The following is an 18,831-nucleotide window of genomic DNA, read 5'->3' as shown; positions in this document are numbered from 1 at the left end:
CACAAACCTTCGATTTGTAAAAAATGCACTATTTGCAAAGCACAATAAAATGAGGTACGCCTGTATAATATTTCACAGATAGCACATACGATCTCATAAAAACCCACTGAAATAGGTGGTATCAATCCTGTCTTATAGATGAAGAAACAAACTCGGAGCACCTTGCCCAAGATCACAAATAATAATTCAGGAAAAGTATCTAAGTGCAAGTTAAGTGCTCATCCTACTAATGGCTGGTCCTGGAATTTTCTTCTACTGGTTCCTTTACAATTCTTGGTTGATTATTTAACAAAACCAAAGACCAAGATTAATTAGTATGAGGCCCAGCATACTCAGAAACCAAGTGATCATATTAGAAGCATATAAAAATAGGCTAATCCAAGGGTTCAAAAGTATTATGTGTTCAATTAAAATTCCCATGTCTATGGTTATGAGTAATTTAGATGGAAACAACCAAGCAAATATTGTTTCATAGCAATTGGCAGACTTTAATATTCAAGAAAAATTAAGTCCATCATACACATTAAAAATATAGGAAATTTCATGCAGACATGAAGCTTCCGATTAAGCCTTTGTGGCAACTTTTAGAATGAGAGTTACATACAAATACAGTGCATTTTACAGTTCCCAAACTTCATAATTTTATACTGTGATTTATACAGCTTCTCTTTATATTTTACATTTCCCATCTTGCTCACTTGATTAATATACCCTAGCCTGCATTGCTTCAGATTATGTAAATTTAATAAAAAACAACAACAAAAGCAAGCACAGTGACCTATCTCCTCCCACTTGATGAAAATGAATGAAAACATTTGTGTATAGAGTTATTTAAGAAAAATGTTTTAAACTTTAAGGCTTACACACTTTAGTAGCTATTTATACACATAAGAAATACAAAATTAAATCCTCCAGTGACACCTCTATTATTGATTGATACCACAATTTTCAAGTTTAGAATATATTAACTACAAAAGCTATAAGAAAAAGAGTGATGCAAATTTGTGAAGTACGTTTAAAAAACAGTATTCATAATATGAGGGAGAAATTAGAAACAAATGAAATGATTTCAGAATTAACTAAAATATAAGCTATAATTTAGAAATATAAGTAACATTATTAAAGAATAAAACCTGATAGCAAAAATTTTAAGTAATAATGCCAACCCATTGGTGTCAACCTGTTTTTCCCTCTGAGAAAACCAAGATCGTTTGTTTTGATACAAGTTGTAAAAAAGTGAATATTAATCAGTGAATAAAAAGCATTTCTAAATTACAAACAGCATGATTCCTTTCCTTTCAATGGCTTTTTTAAAATACTTATGCTCCTTTTAAGTTTCTTTCTTTAAAAGAAAATAATAAATTTGGGGGCTTTTTCCCCTTGCAATTAATTTCAAGTTCATCCATGTGGTAGGTAAGGAGAATTCCCACTAAGTGAATATCTGCCAAGTACTGAGGAACACAAAAAAGAGAAACAGTTTTTCAGAAATACTCAACAGGTTACATACACGTGTCCATAACTTGACAAATCAAATTAACTTCACGGAATCCTTCACTGCATCATGGGCATAAAGGCCACAGGAGCTCCTGTAGTGTATGCAGAAAAGGTCCTACTGGTAAGATGCCAAATCGCGTAGTGACTCCCCCGCACCTAACTGACAGTAAAGGTCTAAAGATTTCTAAGTAAGTTTTCCCATGAAAACATGACATTTATGCTACCAGCACATTATTGAGATTAAGTCTATCTAATCCAAATTGCCACAGAGGTCACATAATATCATCACAATCATCTGTGAAAATATTCAATATTACTTCCTTTTCTCCAAGAAAAGGTTAAATTAGTCATCTCTACTTATCAAGCTACTGGAAAACAGGATAATAAACATTAAAAAAATACAAAGGAAAACTCCCTCCAATAAAGATCCGCTAGAGGTAGAAATTTAAAGCAGCATATATACTGTTTTAGCTACAGCTATCAGGGAACAAAATTGGTATTAATCTGAAATTATATTAATGGCTGCTTCTTACAATATTAAAGACACAGACCATGGGCAGTAATTTATCCCTAAATTTCATGATCAAAATTTCTCCACATTAATACTATCATGACAGTTTTTACTAGTATATAATTGTTTTAACGGAAAAAAAAGTGCTTGCTTTTGTAATTCATGTAACCTAAAGAAAAGACATTATTGTAAACATCTCACTGACAAACTCTGTATTCATTTATAGTTTGAAATCATACATTTCAAATGGGCAGATTTTATTCTTATGTCCCCAGTTTCCGAGCAGTACCTTTAATAAAGGCTTTTGTGCCTCACTTAGAAGGCTGAGATCTCATACATTTCAGAGTGATCCATGATGAGTATGCTTTCAAAAAGCGTTCAATTTAGTGTGTCCAAAAGACTTAATTTCTCAGTTATTTAAAATGCATTTTACTGGCCTGTGATCCTATGAATTCAGCACTTCATAAAAATGAAATGTTTGATGCTAACTATAAAGTCAGTTGAGCTAGAAAATAAAATCAAATAATCTGAATGATAAAAGAATAGATGCACATTTTACATATAGATTCCTTAGGTCCAAAGTAAACAAAATTCCCAATTCCAGATGTTGAAAGTGACAGAGGATCCTTAGACTTTTTAAAAAATAACATGTGCAATGCATACAAAAGAACAAAAAAGGAGATTATTATGGACTTCAATACTATTAGTCATTCATATGGCAGACTTGCAATGGACAGCTTCATGAAGACACTGGAGACAAAGTTTTTTCTACTGAAAGATAATTCTGGGCTTCAAGGAAAATGTATACTTGAAGACATTTCCTCCATTTTTACTTGTGTAGTACAAATATGCATGGCATAGTATGTTTCTGAAAAAGCAATAGACATATTAAGAAAATAGACGCTATTTCTTAATTTTGTTAGGAATAAGAAGGCACCACTGACTTGAGGTTGTGTCCTGTCATTGTGATAGTTGACTTTGAGTTGTTTATTTCAGCATCTGCTATTATTAAACTTTTTTCCTTGTGATACCACTTGAGATTGTGTCCTGTCATTGTAATAGTTGACTTTGAGTTGTTTATTTCAGCATCTGCTATTATTAAACTTTTTTCCTTGTGATACCACTTGAGACCGTTATTGTGGTTTACGGACCACAAACAAGACACATTCATAGTAGTATTTCATCATGGAGAGATCATTCACAGTATATGTTGACAAGACAGATTCTTTTTCCACCTGAAATGCAAACAATAATCATAATGATGATGATGATGACAACCATGGTGCTATTTTAAACATATTCTGTATATTAATTCATTTATTACACACAAGTACCCCCTAAGATTGGCACTATTAGTAATCCCACTTTACCAACAACAGTTTTGCTCAAGGTCACACCACTAATAAGTGGTGGAACTGGAATTCACACTCAAGAAGTCTAATTCCAGAGCTTGAACTGTAAACTACTATAATATGTTGCTTTTCTTTATCTTTAAGAACAAACCTGTTATTTACTTTTTAAATGAATCAAATGCTTCTAAATAAACATACAACTAAAACACAATAGTCAAAGTATCATGAAACCTTATAATCACATGATAAGGAAAGACTGAACAGTACAAAAGTACATACAGTTAACAATATCCCTCTTACACCTGCCCTCCCACCCTGTCTACCTGGTACTTTTCAGTCTACAAAGGCCAATATTATAATGGTCAGCTACCACTTATTGAAAGGTGATTACACCAGAGATTACTGTTTTCCATTTACATACATATTATCTCAAATCCTTATAGTTCTAAAAGCTAAGTATTATTATTTTCACTTTATGGGTGAGAAAACAAAGAGGTTAAGAGGTAAAGCCAGTAACTACCATTCCTGTTTAAGTGCTTTGGAAGTTAAATTTTGGCAATACTTCATTCCATCCTTACCTCTACCTGGAATCCATACTGCAGGACAACGTTTTTTATATCCTCATAGCTCAATTCTATGGAAAGTTCATTTGCCAAATTTTCAAAGTGGTATAGCAGAGGACCTATGGTTTAAAGATACTATGAATGAACTACTTAAATATAAACATGCACTAGTAGCCGTTTAAACTGAACTCCAAGTTGAGAAATAAGTTGGGTAGAGGATGAAACGTAAAAAGGAGAGGTAAAGAACCATTACATTTGCCAAGGACAAGTATCCAGACCACTGAAACTTTGGCCAAGTAACTGCCATTTGAGTGCTGGGCCTACATTCATGGGGAGCGAGACCCTCTGGTATAACCGCCTTGCACTGTGATTCTCCACATCATGGGCCTTACACCTGTAACTCTTAAGGTCCTGAAGGAGTAGCTGAATCACAGAATGCCTAGTCCCCAAAATGCAAGGGTATACTGTAATTATAATTCCATAAGTAAATGCAAAACTGCAGTTACAAACTGAGTATCGCGTGAAAACAGAGAAGAGTCCTCAAGCCAGACTGGGAAGGAAAAATGCAGGGGTAAGGGGGGTTGGAGAGTGATAGGCTGGGCTTCCTAGAAGGAAAAGGTGATACGAGAGCTGGCTTTTTTTTTTTTTTTTTCCCCTTCTTTTTTGGCAGCACCTCGTGGCTTGCAGGATCTTAGTTCCCTGACCAGGGATTGAACCCGCGCTACCGCAGTGAAAGCACTGAGTCCTAACCACTTGACTGCCTTGTGCTGGCTTTTTAAGAGCACAGTTCATATCCCAGCTCTAACACCAACTAATTGTGTGCCTATGAACAAGTCACTAACTCTGTCCCATCTGTAACATGACTTTAACGTGAGATAACACACCTGGCATATTGTAGGCACTAAGTTCATCAAAGCTATTACAACTTCTTAAAATGACATTCCCCCTTTACTATTCTCTCACTCCAGATATCCAAGGAACTATCACCTGACTCAAACCAAATTTTCCAATCTTTTAGTCTCACATTTTGCCCAATCTATCGGCTTTATCCAGGTAACATTATCATTCCAAAGTTATACTAAAGGATTAATCTAGACAACCATCTCTGCACCTTTCATTGGGTTAATTATAAACCCTGAGACCAACTCACCACCCACACCCCATCCCCACTGCTCATACCATGTGCTAATAATCACAAGAGATAAAAGTAACAAGACAAAGTTTCTGCTCCCAAACTGCTCACCACTCTGTGGAACATACTTACTTAGGGTTAAAAGGTTTTTCTTCTTCTCTTTTTTATTGTACATAAACCACTAGAAAAAAATAACTATAATTTATATATTAGTGCTCTTTTCAAAAGATAACAATGACTCCCCACCAAACTACTCACTCTATCAAGCTTCAATTCCTTTTAGCTGGATTAGTACTAGTAAAAATGAAAGATGCTACCATTTACTGAGCACCTATTGTAACCAAGATCATCCCAAAGCTTTTGAAGCCTTTTATTAAAGAACGCAGAGCCTCATAGCAAAGTCTTTCCAGCTCTAAAGCATATGCTGTTCCTTCTCTATTATTTTAAAAACCTCCAACAATATTGTTTTATTATATCTACATAAACACATTCCTAGGCCAGATTTTACTTCTACGTATGTTTTATTCCATTACAAGCTATATGTCTTAGGTTTCTTTTGAATCCACCATAATGCCCAGCATAGCACTGAATGTACAGTTAAGCATCTGTAACTTTACCACCCAAAGACAGCCATTACAATTGCGCTGTATTTTTCAGTCTCCTATCACAAATGGTACTTCAACAAATAGCTCTGTGTATATTTCAGATTCTCCCTTACAAAGAAATTCCTTGAAGTGAAATTTCCAGGTCAAAGAGAATAAACAGGGCTTCCCTGGGGGCGCAGCGGTTAAGAATCCACCTGCCAATGCAGGGAACACGGTTCGATCCCTAGTCTCGGAAGATTGCACAGGCCGCGGAGCAACTAAGACCATGCGCCACAACTACTGAGCTTGCACTCTAGAGTTCGTGAGCCACAACTACTGAGCCTGCGTGCCACAACTACTGAAGCCCACGCACCTAGAGCCCGTGCTCTGCAACGAGAGGCCACTGCAATGAGAAGCCTGTGCACTGCAATGAAGAGTAGCCCCCGCTCACTGCAACTAGAGCAAGCCCAAGCGTAGCAACGAAGACCCAATGCAGCCCAAACTAAATTTATTAAATAAATAAATAAAATAAAACAAAGAGAATAAACATTTTTACTGACTTGATTCAAACTGCCAAAATGCTTTCCAAAGGAGAAAATAACAGTTTTCACTCACAATTGCAATGGTAAGTACTTGTTTTAACACCTTACTTAGGAAGGGGTGGGAATACAATGGTACAGTCACTCTGGAAAACTGGTTGGCAGTTTCTTATAAAGTTTTCCATACATGCACCACATATGACCCAGTAATTCCACCAGTAGGTACTTATCCAAGAGAAATGAAAACTTGTGGCTACAAGATTTGTACTCAAGTGTTTATAGCAACTTTATTCATAATCATAATTTGGGAACAACCCATATGTCCATCAACCAGTGAAAGAATAAAAAATGTAGTATATCCATACAGTGAAATATTACTCAGCAATAAAAAAGAAAAAAGCTACTGGTATATGCAACAAAATGGATGAATTTCAAAAGCATTATGCTAAGCGAAGAAAGCCAGACACAAAAAGCAACTTACTGTATGATTCTATTTATATGGTATTCTGGAAAAGGGAGAGCTATAGTAACATAAAACAGAGAACTGCCAGGTATTAAGGATGAGAAAACTGACTACAAAGGGGCACAAGAGACCTTTTGGGGATGATAGAAATGTTCCCTATCTTGACAGAGGTAACAGTTACATGATTATCCAGCTTTCAAAATGCATCAAACTGTACACTTAAAAAAAAAAAGGGTGAATTTATTATGTCAAGTATACCCCTCCCAAATCTAACTTAAAAAGAAAAAACACAGTAAGTATTTGCTAAATTGGCAAGAGGAAAACAACAGGCCAGACATGATTTCATCTGCATTTCCTTGAGGCTGAGCAGTTATTCACACTTATTACCTGGTCGCTCATTCTTTAAATGAATGTTTACCAAGCACCTAGCAAATACCTGGCACTGGATATATAAAGATGAAAAAAACACTGCCACACTCCTCAAGGAGTTCTTTATTTTCTCAACTCGCGTGTCTCTTCACATTTTTTAATGGAAATAACAGAAGAAGCAAAGAAATATTTTTTCCTTGACCATAAGTATAAAGCAAGCTCAGTAAGAGAAAGCTAAAATAACATGAAATTTCATAAAAATAAAATCAAACCAATGAGTAATCCTAACACTCAGAGATAACCACTTGAAAACTTAATGTATCTCCCTGATGCATTAGCATGAGATATTACGTATATAGTTTTGCATCTTACACTTCATTCGGAACATTTCACTATTTTATTGATTATTTCTGGAGAATGGTTTTACTATGTGGCTATCCTATGACTATCCATTCCATTACTGTTAGAAATGTAGGTTCAGTCTAAGTTTTCACTCAGTGAGTATGTCCATTAATTGGTCTTTAGTCTTCACCCATATCTAATTATTTCGCTCTGACAGACTTCTACAAGTATAATTAACCTAACACATGTACGTAATACTGAATGCAATTATGTAATAGGTTAGATGGCAAGGCAAATATTTGAGGCTTTGTGGGCCACATACAATCTCAACCACACATTCTTATTTGTGTGTCCCCCTACCCCAACGCTTTAAAAAATGTAAAAAATACTCTTAGCTGGTGGGCCATAAATAGGCGGCTGGCTAAATTTGGCCTGTGGGCGATAGTTTGCCAAACCCTGACCAATGTATGAATTGTTAAGATTTTATCATACATTATCAAAATGTTTTCTTCTTGAATAAAGTTTTATTACTATACTCCCACTAGCAGTACATAAGCACACCCTATCTCACTGTACCTTATCTAAACATCAAGCAAAAAATTTAAAAATCTACCCAATATGATACGTGAAAAATGGCATCTCATGTATATTTATTTGATTAGCAATGAAGGTGAACATTTTTCCCCCTGTATATAGGTCATTTACATTTACTCTTTTATAACTTATACATTTATGTTGTCTGTCTATTTCACTTCCGAGAAGGTTTCTCTTAAAGACTTTTACTTTTTTTTCCCTTTCCAATTTTTTTCTAATTAAAAAAATAGAGCTCATTGCAAAAATACAAAAACATATAAAGGAACTTCTGCTTCCTGTAAAGGCAGGTTAGGTTATTCAGACCAATGTTTCTACTGAAAACAACTAAAATTGGCGTATATAATTTATTTTTTTAAATCTTAGAAATAAAGAATACATGGCAAGTTACTAAGAAACTACCAGGAGCCCAGAGGATTAACCAGAGGTAAAGCTAGATGCCACTTTTTTTACCCTGAGGGTATTTGACTATCCATATGAAATGGGCCTGCAATTTAACAAACTCTTTTGGCCAGGGTGATAAAAAGACAAAACTCTGAGCCTACCAAAGGTAGGTCTGACAGATCACCCAACATTATATTTGGAATCTTACAGGCTATCTTCTTCTTCTTTTTTTTTTTTTTTAATTTTTTTAAAAACATCTTTATTGGAGTATAATTGCTTTGCAATGCTGTGTTAGTTTCTGCTGTATAACAAAGTGAATCAGCTATACATATATAACCCCATATCCCCTCCCTCTTGCGTCTCCCTCCCACCCTCCCTATCCCACCCCTCTAGGTGGTCACAAAGCACCGAGCTGATCTCCCTGTGCTATGTGGCTGCTTCCCACTAGCTATCTATTTTACATTTGGTAGTGTATGTATGTCCATGCCACTCTCTCACTTTGTCTTATGGGCTATCTTTAAGGTAAGAAATAAACTGAATTCTATCCTTTAACCTGGGGGTGGGGGGGAAGGGGGTTGCAAGGAAAGCTGACCTAGTGCTTACTAAACAAGGGGGAAAAAAGAGAAAAAAAATAATTTTGGAGAGATATTGTAAATCATGCTTTAGCCCTAGGGTAGATTTTCAGCTTAATTTTACATAACATGAGTGGTCCAATGAACCTCAAGTCCAGGTTTTAGTTTAATATTTAATTTTAATTTAATTTAGAATTTAATATTCTGTTGTTTTTCTGATAATGTTCCAATCTTCTCCCAGAAGCAAATGCACATTCCTTTGGAGAAAAAACCCTTTAATGTAGGTCTCCAGAAATCTCCAAAAGTAACTTCTCAAGGGCAATGAGCAATAAATAAATGGTTAAGGTCCACAGCCCAGGGAAACAAAGAACCATAAGCAAGAACCAGCAGGAACAGGAGAAAGCAGAGACTCACCTGCAAAGACTTGAGATATTACAATTATTGGACAAAATACACTCAGTATTTTCAAAGAAATAAAAGACTATCTTGAAAATATATTCAGAGAATAGAAGATTCTTAAATGACATAGACCAAAACACACAAACAAAACAAAAAAAACCCCACCTAATAGAAATAAAATAGATATTAGACACAGTGAAAGAGAGAATTTGTGAATGGGAGGACAGGTCAGAATAAATTATCCAGAATGCAAAACAGAGAGACAAAAAAATAGCAAGTAAAGAGAAGTGAAAGCTAGAGTGAGAAGGTCTAAAATACATTTGATTACATTTCCAGGAGAGAAAAAGAATGAGGGAGAGGAGATTTATGAAATAATAGAAATAATACGTGTTATTACTTATTTTGATGCTATGCTTGTCTCATATTGGCAAGTGGAGACCCTTTTTTAAGCTAAGATTTTTCAGAACTGATGAAAAAATTTACAGACTCAGGTAGCCCAATAAACTGTATAGTTTTTGTTTTTGTTTTTGTTTTTGTTTTTGCAGTACGTGGGCCTCTCACTGTTGTGGCCTCTCCTGTTGCGGAGCACAGGCTCCGGACACGCAGGCTCAACGGCCATGGCCCACGGGCCCGGCCACTCCGTGGCACGTGGGATCTTCCCGGACCGGGGCACAAACCCGTGTCCCCTGCATCGGCAGGCGGACTCTCAACCACTGTGCCACCAGGGAAGCGCAACTGTATAGTTTTTAAAAAGAAAAAATCACAACTATATGTAATATTGAACCTGAAAAAACTACAAAGTGAAAAATCTTAAAAACAAAACTGATTACTTAAAGAAGCAACAGTTAAAATAGCTAAAGTCTCAACAGAAGCTAGAAGCCACTGGAATGATATCTTCCATGTACTGAAAGCTATATGCCAACCTTGTGTTGCTTGGGAACTAAAAGTACCAGCATAAACTCATGATCTATAAACATGAACTGTGTCTATAGACATAGAAGGGTAGAAACATATACTTCTAAAAAGGTCTAGAAGCAATACCATCACAGTGGTAAAATCCAGATTTTCATTTCTACATACCATTCCCCACTAAAAGGAACTAGGAATCCTTGGAAAAAATGATTGACTTCAGGGATCTCAGGCAGAAAAAGTATAAGATGAGCCTGGTATACCTGGTTATGCCAGAACGGAGGTGCTCAAAAAATGACAGGGATATGTCAAAAGGACACAGGAGCCAGCTTGAAGGAGATCCCATTTACCAAATCTGGGATAAGTTGATTTAAACCATTTATATCCTTAAGGTTCTAAAAGTTCCAGTTAAGAGACAGAGATTATTAGATTGGATAGTGAAAGAAAATTTAACTGTATGCTGTATATAAGAGACACATCTAAAACATAAAGATACAGAAAGGATTTAAGAGAAAAAGATCCACCATACGATTATTAAAAGCTAGTGTAGGACTTCCCTGGTGGCGCAGTCGTTAAGAATCCACCTGCCAATGCAGGGGACACGGGTTCGAGCCCTGGTCCAGGAAGATGCCACATGCCGCACAGCAACTAAGCCTGTGCACTGCAACTACTGAGCCCGCACTCTAGAGCCTGCGAGCCACAACTACTGAGCCTACATGCCAAAACTACTGAAGCCCGCGCACCTCTATCCTGTGCTCCACAACAAGAGAAGCCACCGCAATGAGAAGCCCTCGCACTGCAACGAAGACTAGCCCCCGCTCGCCACAACTAGAGAAAGCCTGCGCGCAGCAACAAAGACCCAATGCAGCCAAAAGTAAATTAATTAAAAAGCTCATGTAGCTACACTGACATGCTGACTTAAAGAAAGATGGCTTGCATCTGTGCAAAACAGACAGCTGGCACTCAAACTCCAGCAAAAAGTTTTATAGTCAGGGTAGGGAGGTGTTGGGGGTAGGAGTAGGGTGAACTGGTGGTCACTGCCTGATCATTTTCCAATGCAGACTTTTAATTAATCCTCTTCTTTTCTGTCCTACATTTCATACTCACTCTCTACTAGGCCATGCTTTCATAAATTCTGCTCCTTTTCCATTTACTTTTTCCAGGGAATTAAACTTCTGGTCTCCTGCCTGAGCATGGACTGGAAGGGGGCATAAGGTAGGCATCTTGGTTACATAAGAGGTCAACTGTTTCCTAAATATAGATTTTTCAACTTATGTTGTTTTCATTTGGTGCCTCATTTTCCAGGGTTATTCCACATCAACCAGCTCTATTCACGTTGGTCTCTTTACACAACTTATCCACCTACCCCATCTTCTGAAATACTGTTACATTCTTTCGTCCCCTGATGACATCCCTGCCATTATTTGTTCGTGTGTTTTATACCTTTTTATAAACTGTAACAAGGTCTCAGTGAGGAGATAATGTATGTGTTCAATCATCCACCTTTTATAGGAAATCGTTCATGTTTTTAAAAATTCTGTAGGTTTACAGTGCTTTCAAATCTGATAGGCTCCATTTCTCATTACACTTTACAAAGACCTCCTTTGGTACTTTAACCTGTTTCTCCTTCCAGATGAAGTTAGATTCAATTTGCTAATTCCCTGCCCTCCGCTATCCAACTATAAATGTATCAGTGCATGGGCACAGACACGCACACCTACACCCCCACTTTTAAAAATAAATTCTGTATAAATGCATTTAAGGGGTACTGATCACCATGAAAAACAGTTGCACAGGATGCACAGGCATTCTTCTGCATTTTGCCAGACCAGAGCCTTTCCCAAAGGACATATGCAGAAGAGTTCCCTTGAAAAGCTCACTAGTTTTCCAGAACCTAGGAAACATTAAAGTGAATACCTTAAATACCTCTTAAAGTATTTTATAAATTAATAATATTCCCAACTCTAATCTCATATAATGTCACTAATTTTTCATTACAATTTAACTTCCAATGTAACTTTTTAGTATTCCAGAATGGCTAGCAGTTACCTCTCCCATTACATATGAGTATGTTGACATTCTGGTCTATGTAAGCATGATTAGGGTGAAACTGTCCCCGAAGGGCTGGGGACACACTCTCAGTTTACAGATAAAACTAATTTTCCAAGTCCACATGGCTGAAGCCAAAACCATAGGAATGTTATGAATTTACCAATATAAATGCCATTTTATTAAGTCCCTTGGCAGCAAACTTCTGTGGCATCTTAACATTACTTTGATCCTGATTTCAAATTCTGAAACAATACATCCATTCATACACCTAACAGTTGCTAAATATTCACTCCAAGTGAGGAAGAGGCATTAGAGTCCTGCCCTCATCAAGCTTAAAGACTAGTAGGGGAAACAAAAAGATGACTGACTATACCACAATGTGTTAAATGCTAGGGACAGATTCTGTGAGAATATAAAAGAGAAATACAGGATATTTAACCCAATCTGAAAGGATCTCCTGAGCTGAGTGTTAAAGAGCACATAGGGAAGAGCCAAATGAAAACAGAGAAGAAAAAGAAAGGGCTTCCTAGGCCAGAGGACTAGCACCTGAGGTCAGGGCAGCGGCAGTAAAAAAGAAAAGGAAAAAATGAAGCTGAGACACAAGATAGAAGAAAGATCACAAAGGGCACTACACATCCAGAAGAGTTTAGGTTACCAACAAAGTTAGACTTTTATGCAGGGAGTCTGTCAGGGATAGATTTGCACATTGGGAAGATCACTCTGGTGGTAAATGGAAAAACTGAAAGAGGTGTAGAGGGTTGAAGATAACTTGAAAGCAGGGATACTCTTAAGAAAACTACTGCATTAATCCAGGCAAGCAATGATGAGGGCCTGGACTGGGGCATTAGCACAAGGTTAGAGCAATGGTTTTTGATCAAGGGTAGTTTTGCATTTTTGGCTGTCACAACTGGGGAAGTACTACTGGAATCTAATAGGTACAAGCCAGGGATGCTGTCAACCATCCTACAGTGTACAGGACAAACCCCCAACCCTCAAATGACTGCATAGTCAGAATAATGCTAAGTTATAGACTGACCCAGCACAAGCCTGCAGAGGAGCTGATTAGGCATTCAAGGGGTTGGATGGGGGCTGTCAGCCTGTCTCTGCCATATATAAGCTCCACAACCTTTCTGCTAGTTACTTAACCCAAGATTCAGTTTCTTCAATTATAAAATAGCAATAATCCTATTTCAACATAGGGTTGTTTTGAGACTAAACAAGGTATTTTTAAGTGGCTAACATAATGCCTAACCCACAGGGAGCAAATACCCAGTAGGTAATGTTATCTGTCAATCATTCCTCAGGAAAAAGAATACTTTTCTTTTAAGGAAGACCCAAGGTTAGAGATATTTGCTTCATATCATGGCTACAGTTTACAGCTGCTCTCATCTTTCCTATGGACTTCTAAAGAGAAGTCTGGAAAAGACCTACTACTACCTGTAGGCTTAGTCCCACTGGCTAAATCTCTGGTAAAGTCAAATCATTAAAAAGAGCACGTAACAGAACCCACCAACAAAACTACACCAATACTGAAGACACCAAGGACTCAATGTTTATCTGACTTTTATGTAATATAAAGTCTTCCTTAGTATGGATTATATATCCTACTAAAAAAGACAAGTATATTTACCTTGATTATCATTATTCTCCCTTTATTTTAAAGGAAGAGTATAAAATTGGCAATTTCCCTTAGACTCTAGATGGGCAGGACCACGTCATACTCATTATTTGATTTCTAGCACGTGGCAATAGGATGCAGTAAATAGGCTTTTGCATAAATTAAATTATATTTCTACCCTTTCTTAAACTCAAGGTAGTCACAAAAATTATCATACCTACTCTTTTCCTAGTATGTATATGTACTGGGGAGGAGGTTTCCAGGGGAGAGATTAAGTGCTTTCCCTCAAATGTTTCATTACAGAAATAAAAAAAGAACACTTCCTTCTTAAAGGAAGCGTTGTCTCCATGGAATGGAGGGTGGGGAAGATAAGGGAACGATTATAATCAAGTTAATAGTTAGTACCTCTTTGAAATTATGACTGCTGTGAGACTGACCTAGTATGAATATACAAATTTTGGGGGTTCTACTGCTTTTGGAGGAACTAACTATGATTGGAGGAACTGTACCACTAACTAGAATGCAGTCTAAAGGAAACTGCAGAGGTTTTAAAACATGTATGACATAATTACAACTTCCGTGAACATTTAGTACTGTGAAGTTACCAAATGCAGAACAGCTCTAAGTACTCAGATTAATGTGTAAATTCTAATAAATACTGAGGAACTTACCTAGATTTATCCAAATTCCACCTGGTTTGAGTATTTTCCATATTGTGTCAATATAATCAATTACATTGTGAGCTGTGTCTATGAAGAAACAGGTAGCAATACAGTCCCAAGTACCTATTCAAGGAAAATCAAATTACTACATGTTATATTATTTTGCCTTTCTTTTAATGAATTCTATAAAGGTACCAGTTACCTCTTTACAGACTATGAATATTTCATTTAACTGCAGGGGTATAGAAGCTAAACTCTTCCAATCAACTGCTATAATCAAGGCTACCAAATAAACATTTATGAGATACTTTGTAATTCATAAGAGCTTTTATTACTAATTTGATAAGGTAATCAATTTGGAAATCATTTTTGATAACCTATATCACTATATCCTTACCAAATAATATTTATAAGAGTTTTATTTACAATCTTTTCAACTTCTAGCCTTCATTTTACATCAGTTAAGATGAAATAATATCTGAATTTTAAGTTGTGATTTAAACCAGTGTTAGCTACCAATTCCGGAAGGTTTCAAAAAGACTGCATGCATTTGCTGCCAATTGAGAAATGAATGGCATCAGAATACATAAGCGTCCACCAGTACTTGGGAGAACTGCCAGTTGAAAAGGGGGATGGGGGCAGTCAGCAGCAGTGGGTGGGAACCCAGCAGAGAACTCTGTTTGCCTTCTGGAGGCTGTGGCCTGGCACAGAGACAGAAGAGACTGCATTGAAGGTGGCTGTCTGTACAAATAAGGCACTTGATCCAACTGCGGATTACCTTCACCATCTCCTCTTTCAAACCTGCTCCAGAAGAAAGTCACTTTTACTTGACAAAGCAATGTTTTCCATTATTTCACTCCTATTTTGAGACCCTGCTCCCTAACTTACCCCCAGCACCTAACACCTTCTATCTCCCTCCTTCTACCTTCAGAGTGCAGGTTTTCACAAGGTCAGCGTTCAGGGAAAAACAAACAAAAACTTTACTATCTTGTTCCTCTCCCGCTCTAATCTCTCCAAGGCCTCCCATTTCTCTCAGAACACAATTCAAAGTCTTTGCTGTGGCCTACGAGTCAGCCTCACCAAACCCACTCCAACCTCATCTCCCATCATTTGCCCACTGCTTATCAAACCCCAGCCAAACTGACCCTCTTACTCTTCTTGAGCAGAACAAGCATACTTCCCACTCCCTAATCTTCTTTCCTTTGCCATTCCCCCTGCAACACTTTCCCCCACATATCTGAATGGCTTGTTTCTTCATTCCTTTGAGGTTCTCTGCTCAATCTTTCTTCTTAAGTTCCCCTTTTAGAAAGATCTTCCCTGGGAATTCTGTATAAACCAGCAGTCTCTCCCCAGTCACTCATTATTCCCTTTACCCTGCCTTATTTTTTCTTCCTCACAATATTAATTTGTTATCGCCTCTCTCTCCGAACTAGAATATGGGTTCCCTGTGCACAGGGGCTTTGTTTTGCTCACTGCTCTCTTTGCAATGCCTGCTACTTAGCAGGTACTCAACAAATACCTGTTAAATGAATGAACTTGCTGACCCCTCAGCCTTCTATTTTTTTTCTTCCTTTTATTGCCAATCCCTCTCTCCTCTTTCCACATTATCATCTCCCTTTCTCTAATGCCTAGCTCAAATTTCTTCAACATTTTGCCAGGCTGAAGTCCAAACTTCATAGCCTGATTATAAAGGTCATCCACAATCTGGAACCAACCTACTTCTCTAGCCATATCGCCCATTAAATCCCCAAATGTCCTTTTTCCTTCCAGTAAGGCTATTCTACCATCCCCGATTACCTAACTCATTCATATCTTTGTACCTCTGAATGCCATTCCTCCCTATCCTTCAAGTCACAGCCTCTCCACAAAGAGCTCACTTCTCACACTAACCTACTTCCATCTTTATTGTATTCATTACTCAACCTTTGTTTACATGTTGTCTTATATTAATAGACCCAACAGATTCTAAATTTCTTAATTGTGGGATCTCATATTTCTTTATATTTCCCATCACTGCCTTATACATAACTTTGAAAATATTCTAAATTGTTCTTGAAGTATACCTTATATTCTATCGTCAAAATGAATGACCACAACGCTGGCCTAGTATAAAATTAGCTCATTAAATTTAGAATAAAGCATGTGATCTTTGGACTTACTGCATTCTGAGTATATCTCCTGAAAATCTCCTGCTGTCATAGAAAAGTTAGAACCGGGAGGAAGACTGTGGGGGTCAACATCAGGGAAAAAGATGGGTCGAATCTGATCAGCTGACCTCCGGTTATTGCTAAACTGATGAATCCAGGGATAAAGCTTATATTTATTAATTTCAGAACATCTGCAAAATATGAGCATAAAATTCAGTGTTAACTAAATATTTTACCAGGGAAATCTACTTTAAACACTAAAATATAATCTGTTTGATTGAAGATTTACTTATATAATTAATACTTAAAAGTGTTACCACTACACTCCACCCAATTATCTGAAACTCCACATAGGCATGTAGATGAGTAACCAATCACGGATTAAAACACAGAAACAAAATTAAGGTAAATTCAGATATATAAATGTGCTATTTTCACTCAAATTTTTAAAAATATATCACTGAAACTCAAGCTCAAGTAAAAAAGTCTAAGTATTTTTTTCAAAAAAGGTATGGGTTTTGTTTGTTACCTAATCATTTTAATTATTTTGTACAACACTCTCCTTTCTACCTTCTCACTCTCCCCAACTCACACTGCTATCAAGACAACACATTATTTAAACAAGGCAGCTATTTATTTTTTTCTCTAACACACCTCTTCTCACTTTAAAAACTCTTTTCCACTACTTTCTAAATGAGGCCACAGAAGTTCTGCGAGATCTTTCCAACTCAGATATGTGAGCCATTTATAAGAATTTGACTAAGAAAAAAATTATGATTGCTACATTATAATCTTACTCCACTAAAGAAACAAAGGGGTGAATAAGTTTAAGGAACAATAAGAAAATACTCCTTCCAGGACAATACTTAGCCCAAAATTCTGCAGAGAAATCATTTCAGTTTCATGGACTACCCAATCACTTTTTAAAATATCACTTACCCATCCCGTTCAACATTCTGTTAACTAGGCAACTAATTAAAGTAGTAATTGTATAAGCAATTTAATTTTAATCAGAAACATTTATGATATATACCATATTTAAACACTACGTACTTATCTTCAAATTCAGAATTCTGCAAAAATAGGTAAGTCAATCTGATTCTGAGAAATTACTATTTCCAGCAAAAAGTAAATTAAATACCTGTTGAGTACAAAGTTGGAAGAAAAGAGCATAAAAAAACTCCATTCATTTCCTTGACAAGCATAACCTAGCATAGCTATTTCCCAGGCCAGTCTTCCTAGTCCAGCACCAGGTACCAGAATATTTACTTTAGAAGGATCCCTGAAATGAAATAAGGCAATTATGTCCAACCCCTCAAAGAAAAGGGGAAAAAAAAATAGACAAAATCCATATTAACAACTAAAAACTTAAGATATTTAGTAAGAATAAGCTCACTCAAGACTCTGACTTCTTAAATTTGAGAAATACTTCTAAATATCAGTGAGAAATAAGGATATAAAGAATTATCAAATGTTCAGTTGTTGTTTTAGGGTTTTATCCCCAAAGTATTATTTTTAAGAAGAAAAAGGAGTCGCCTTATATCCAAGACTTATGAAGACACTCATATTCCTAGTAGCTATCACCTATCTGGGAAGACAAATTATTCCAAAAAGGATCCCTATACATACAAAGAGACTGAACAAAATTATTTTAGCATATGAGACAGTCAAACAAGACATAACTTTATTTCTGAATTCTATAGGTAATACAATGGTTTATGTGACCAAATTAAGTACAAGCAGATCTTAATGTGTCAGGTCTCTCCTTAAAATTTTATATATTTCAATTGGCAAAAGAAGCTGGAGCTGGGATATTCTCATGGGGAAAATGGGGAACTGCCTTCTAATTGAGCATATATGATGGCAAACATATCACACCAAACCAGAGGTTCACAATCAAACTGTTCTCCACTTATTAGCATCACTCTACCATCACAAATTTCCTTTACTGTAACATCTGTCATTCTATTTTCAGACCACTGAAAAGCCTTAGCAAAGCAAAGACTTTTCTCAGTACTTCTGGCAAATCAACATAAGCCTAAGGGAACTAAAATGTGTTCTTGTGAAAAACCAGAGAAAAATGTGTATAATCAGCTGTCATTGTGTCAATTAAAAAGGAATTTCATTATTGTCTGTATTCCCCAAATT

The 18,831-nt window shown here is 36.6% G+C and overlaps 1 protein-coding gene across 3 annotated transcripts in view; it reads right to left on the bottom strand.

Annotated features, from left to right (window-relative positions):
• Window positions 1–334: 334 nt before the first annotated feature.
• The window catches only part of CARNMT1 (carnosine N-methyltransferase 1), a 39,569-nt gene continuing 21,072 nt past the window's right edge, over window positions 335–18,831 (bottom strand). For 2 of the 3 annotated variants that reach the window (XM_027105674.1, XM_027105676.1), the window contains exons 4-8: window positions 17,825–17,965; window positions 16,696–16,874; window positions 14,546–14,659; window positions 3,936–4,039; window positions 335–3,240 (exon numbers count right to left, since the gene is read on the bottom strand). In XM_027105674.1, the coding sequence (XP_026961475.1) occupies window positions 3,139–3,240; window positions 3,936–4,039; window positions 14,546–14,659; window positions 16,696–16,874; window positions 17,825–17,965 (640 nt within the window). In that variant the 3' untranslated portion in view covers window positions 335–3,138. The remainder of the gene's footprint in view (window positions 3,241–3,935; window positions 4,040–14,545; window positions 14,660–16,695; window positions 16,875–17,824; window positions 17,966–18,831) is intronic. The other variant, XM_027105675.1, reaches the window with a different exon arrangement.

Source organism: Aethalodelphis obliquidens, unplaced genomic scaffold (genome assembly GCF_003676395.1).
Source record: "Aethalodelphis obliquidens isolate GAN/ISIS:26980383/991018 unplaced genomic scaffold, ASM367639v1 scaffold7, whole genome shotgun sequence".
In the NCBI taxonomy this organism is placed as follows: Eukaryota; Metazoa; Chordata; class Mammalia; order Artiodactyla; family Delphinidae; genus Aethalodelphis; species Aethalodelphis obliquidens.
The sequence above is the reverse complement of the archived record's forward strand: the minus strand, read 5'-3'. Positions and strand labels throughout refer to the sequence as shown.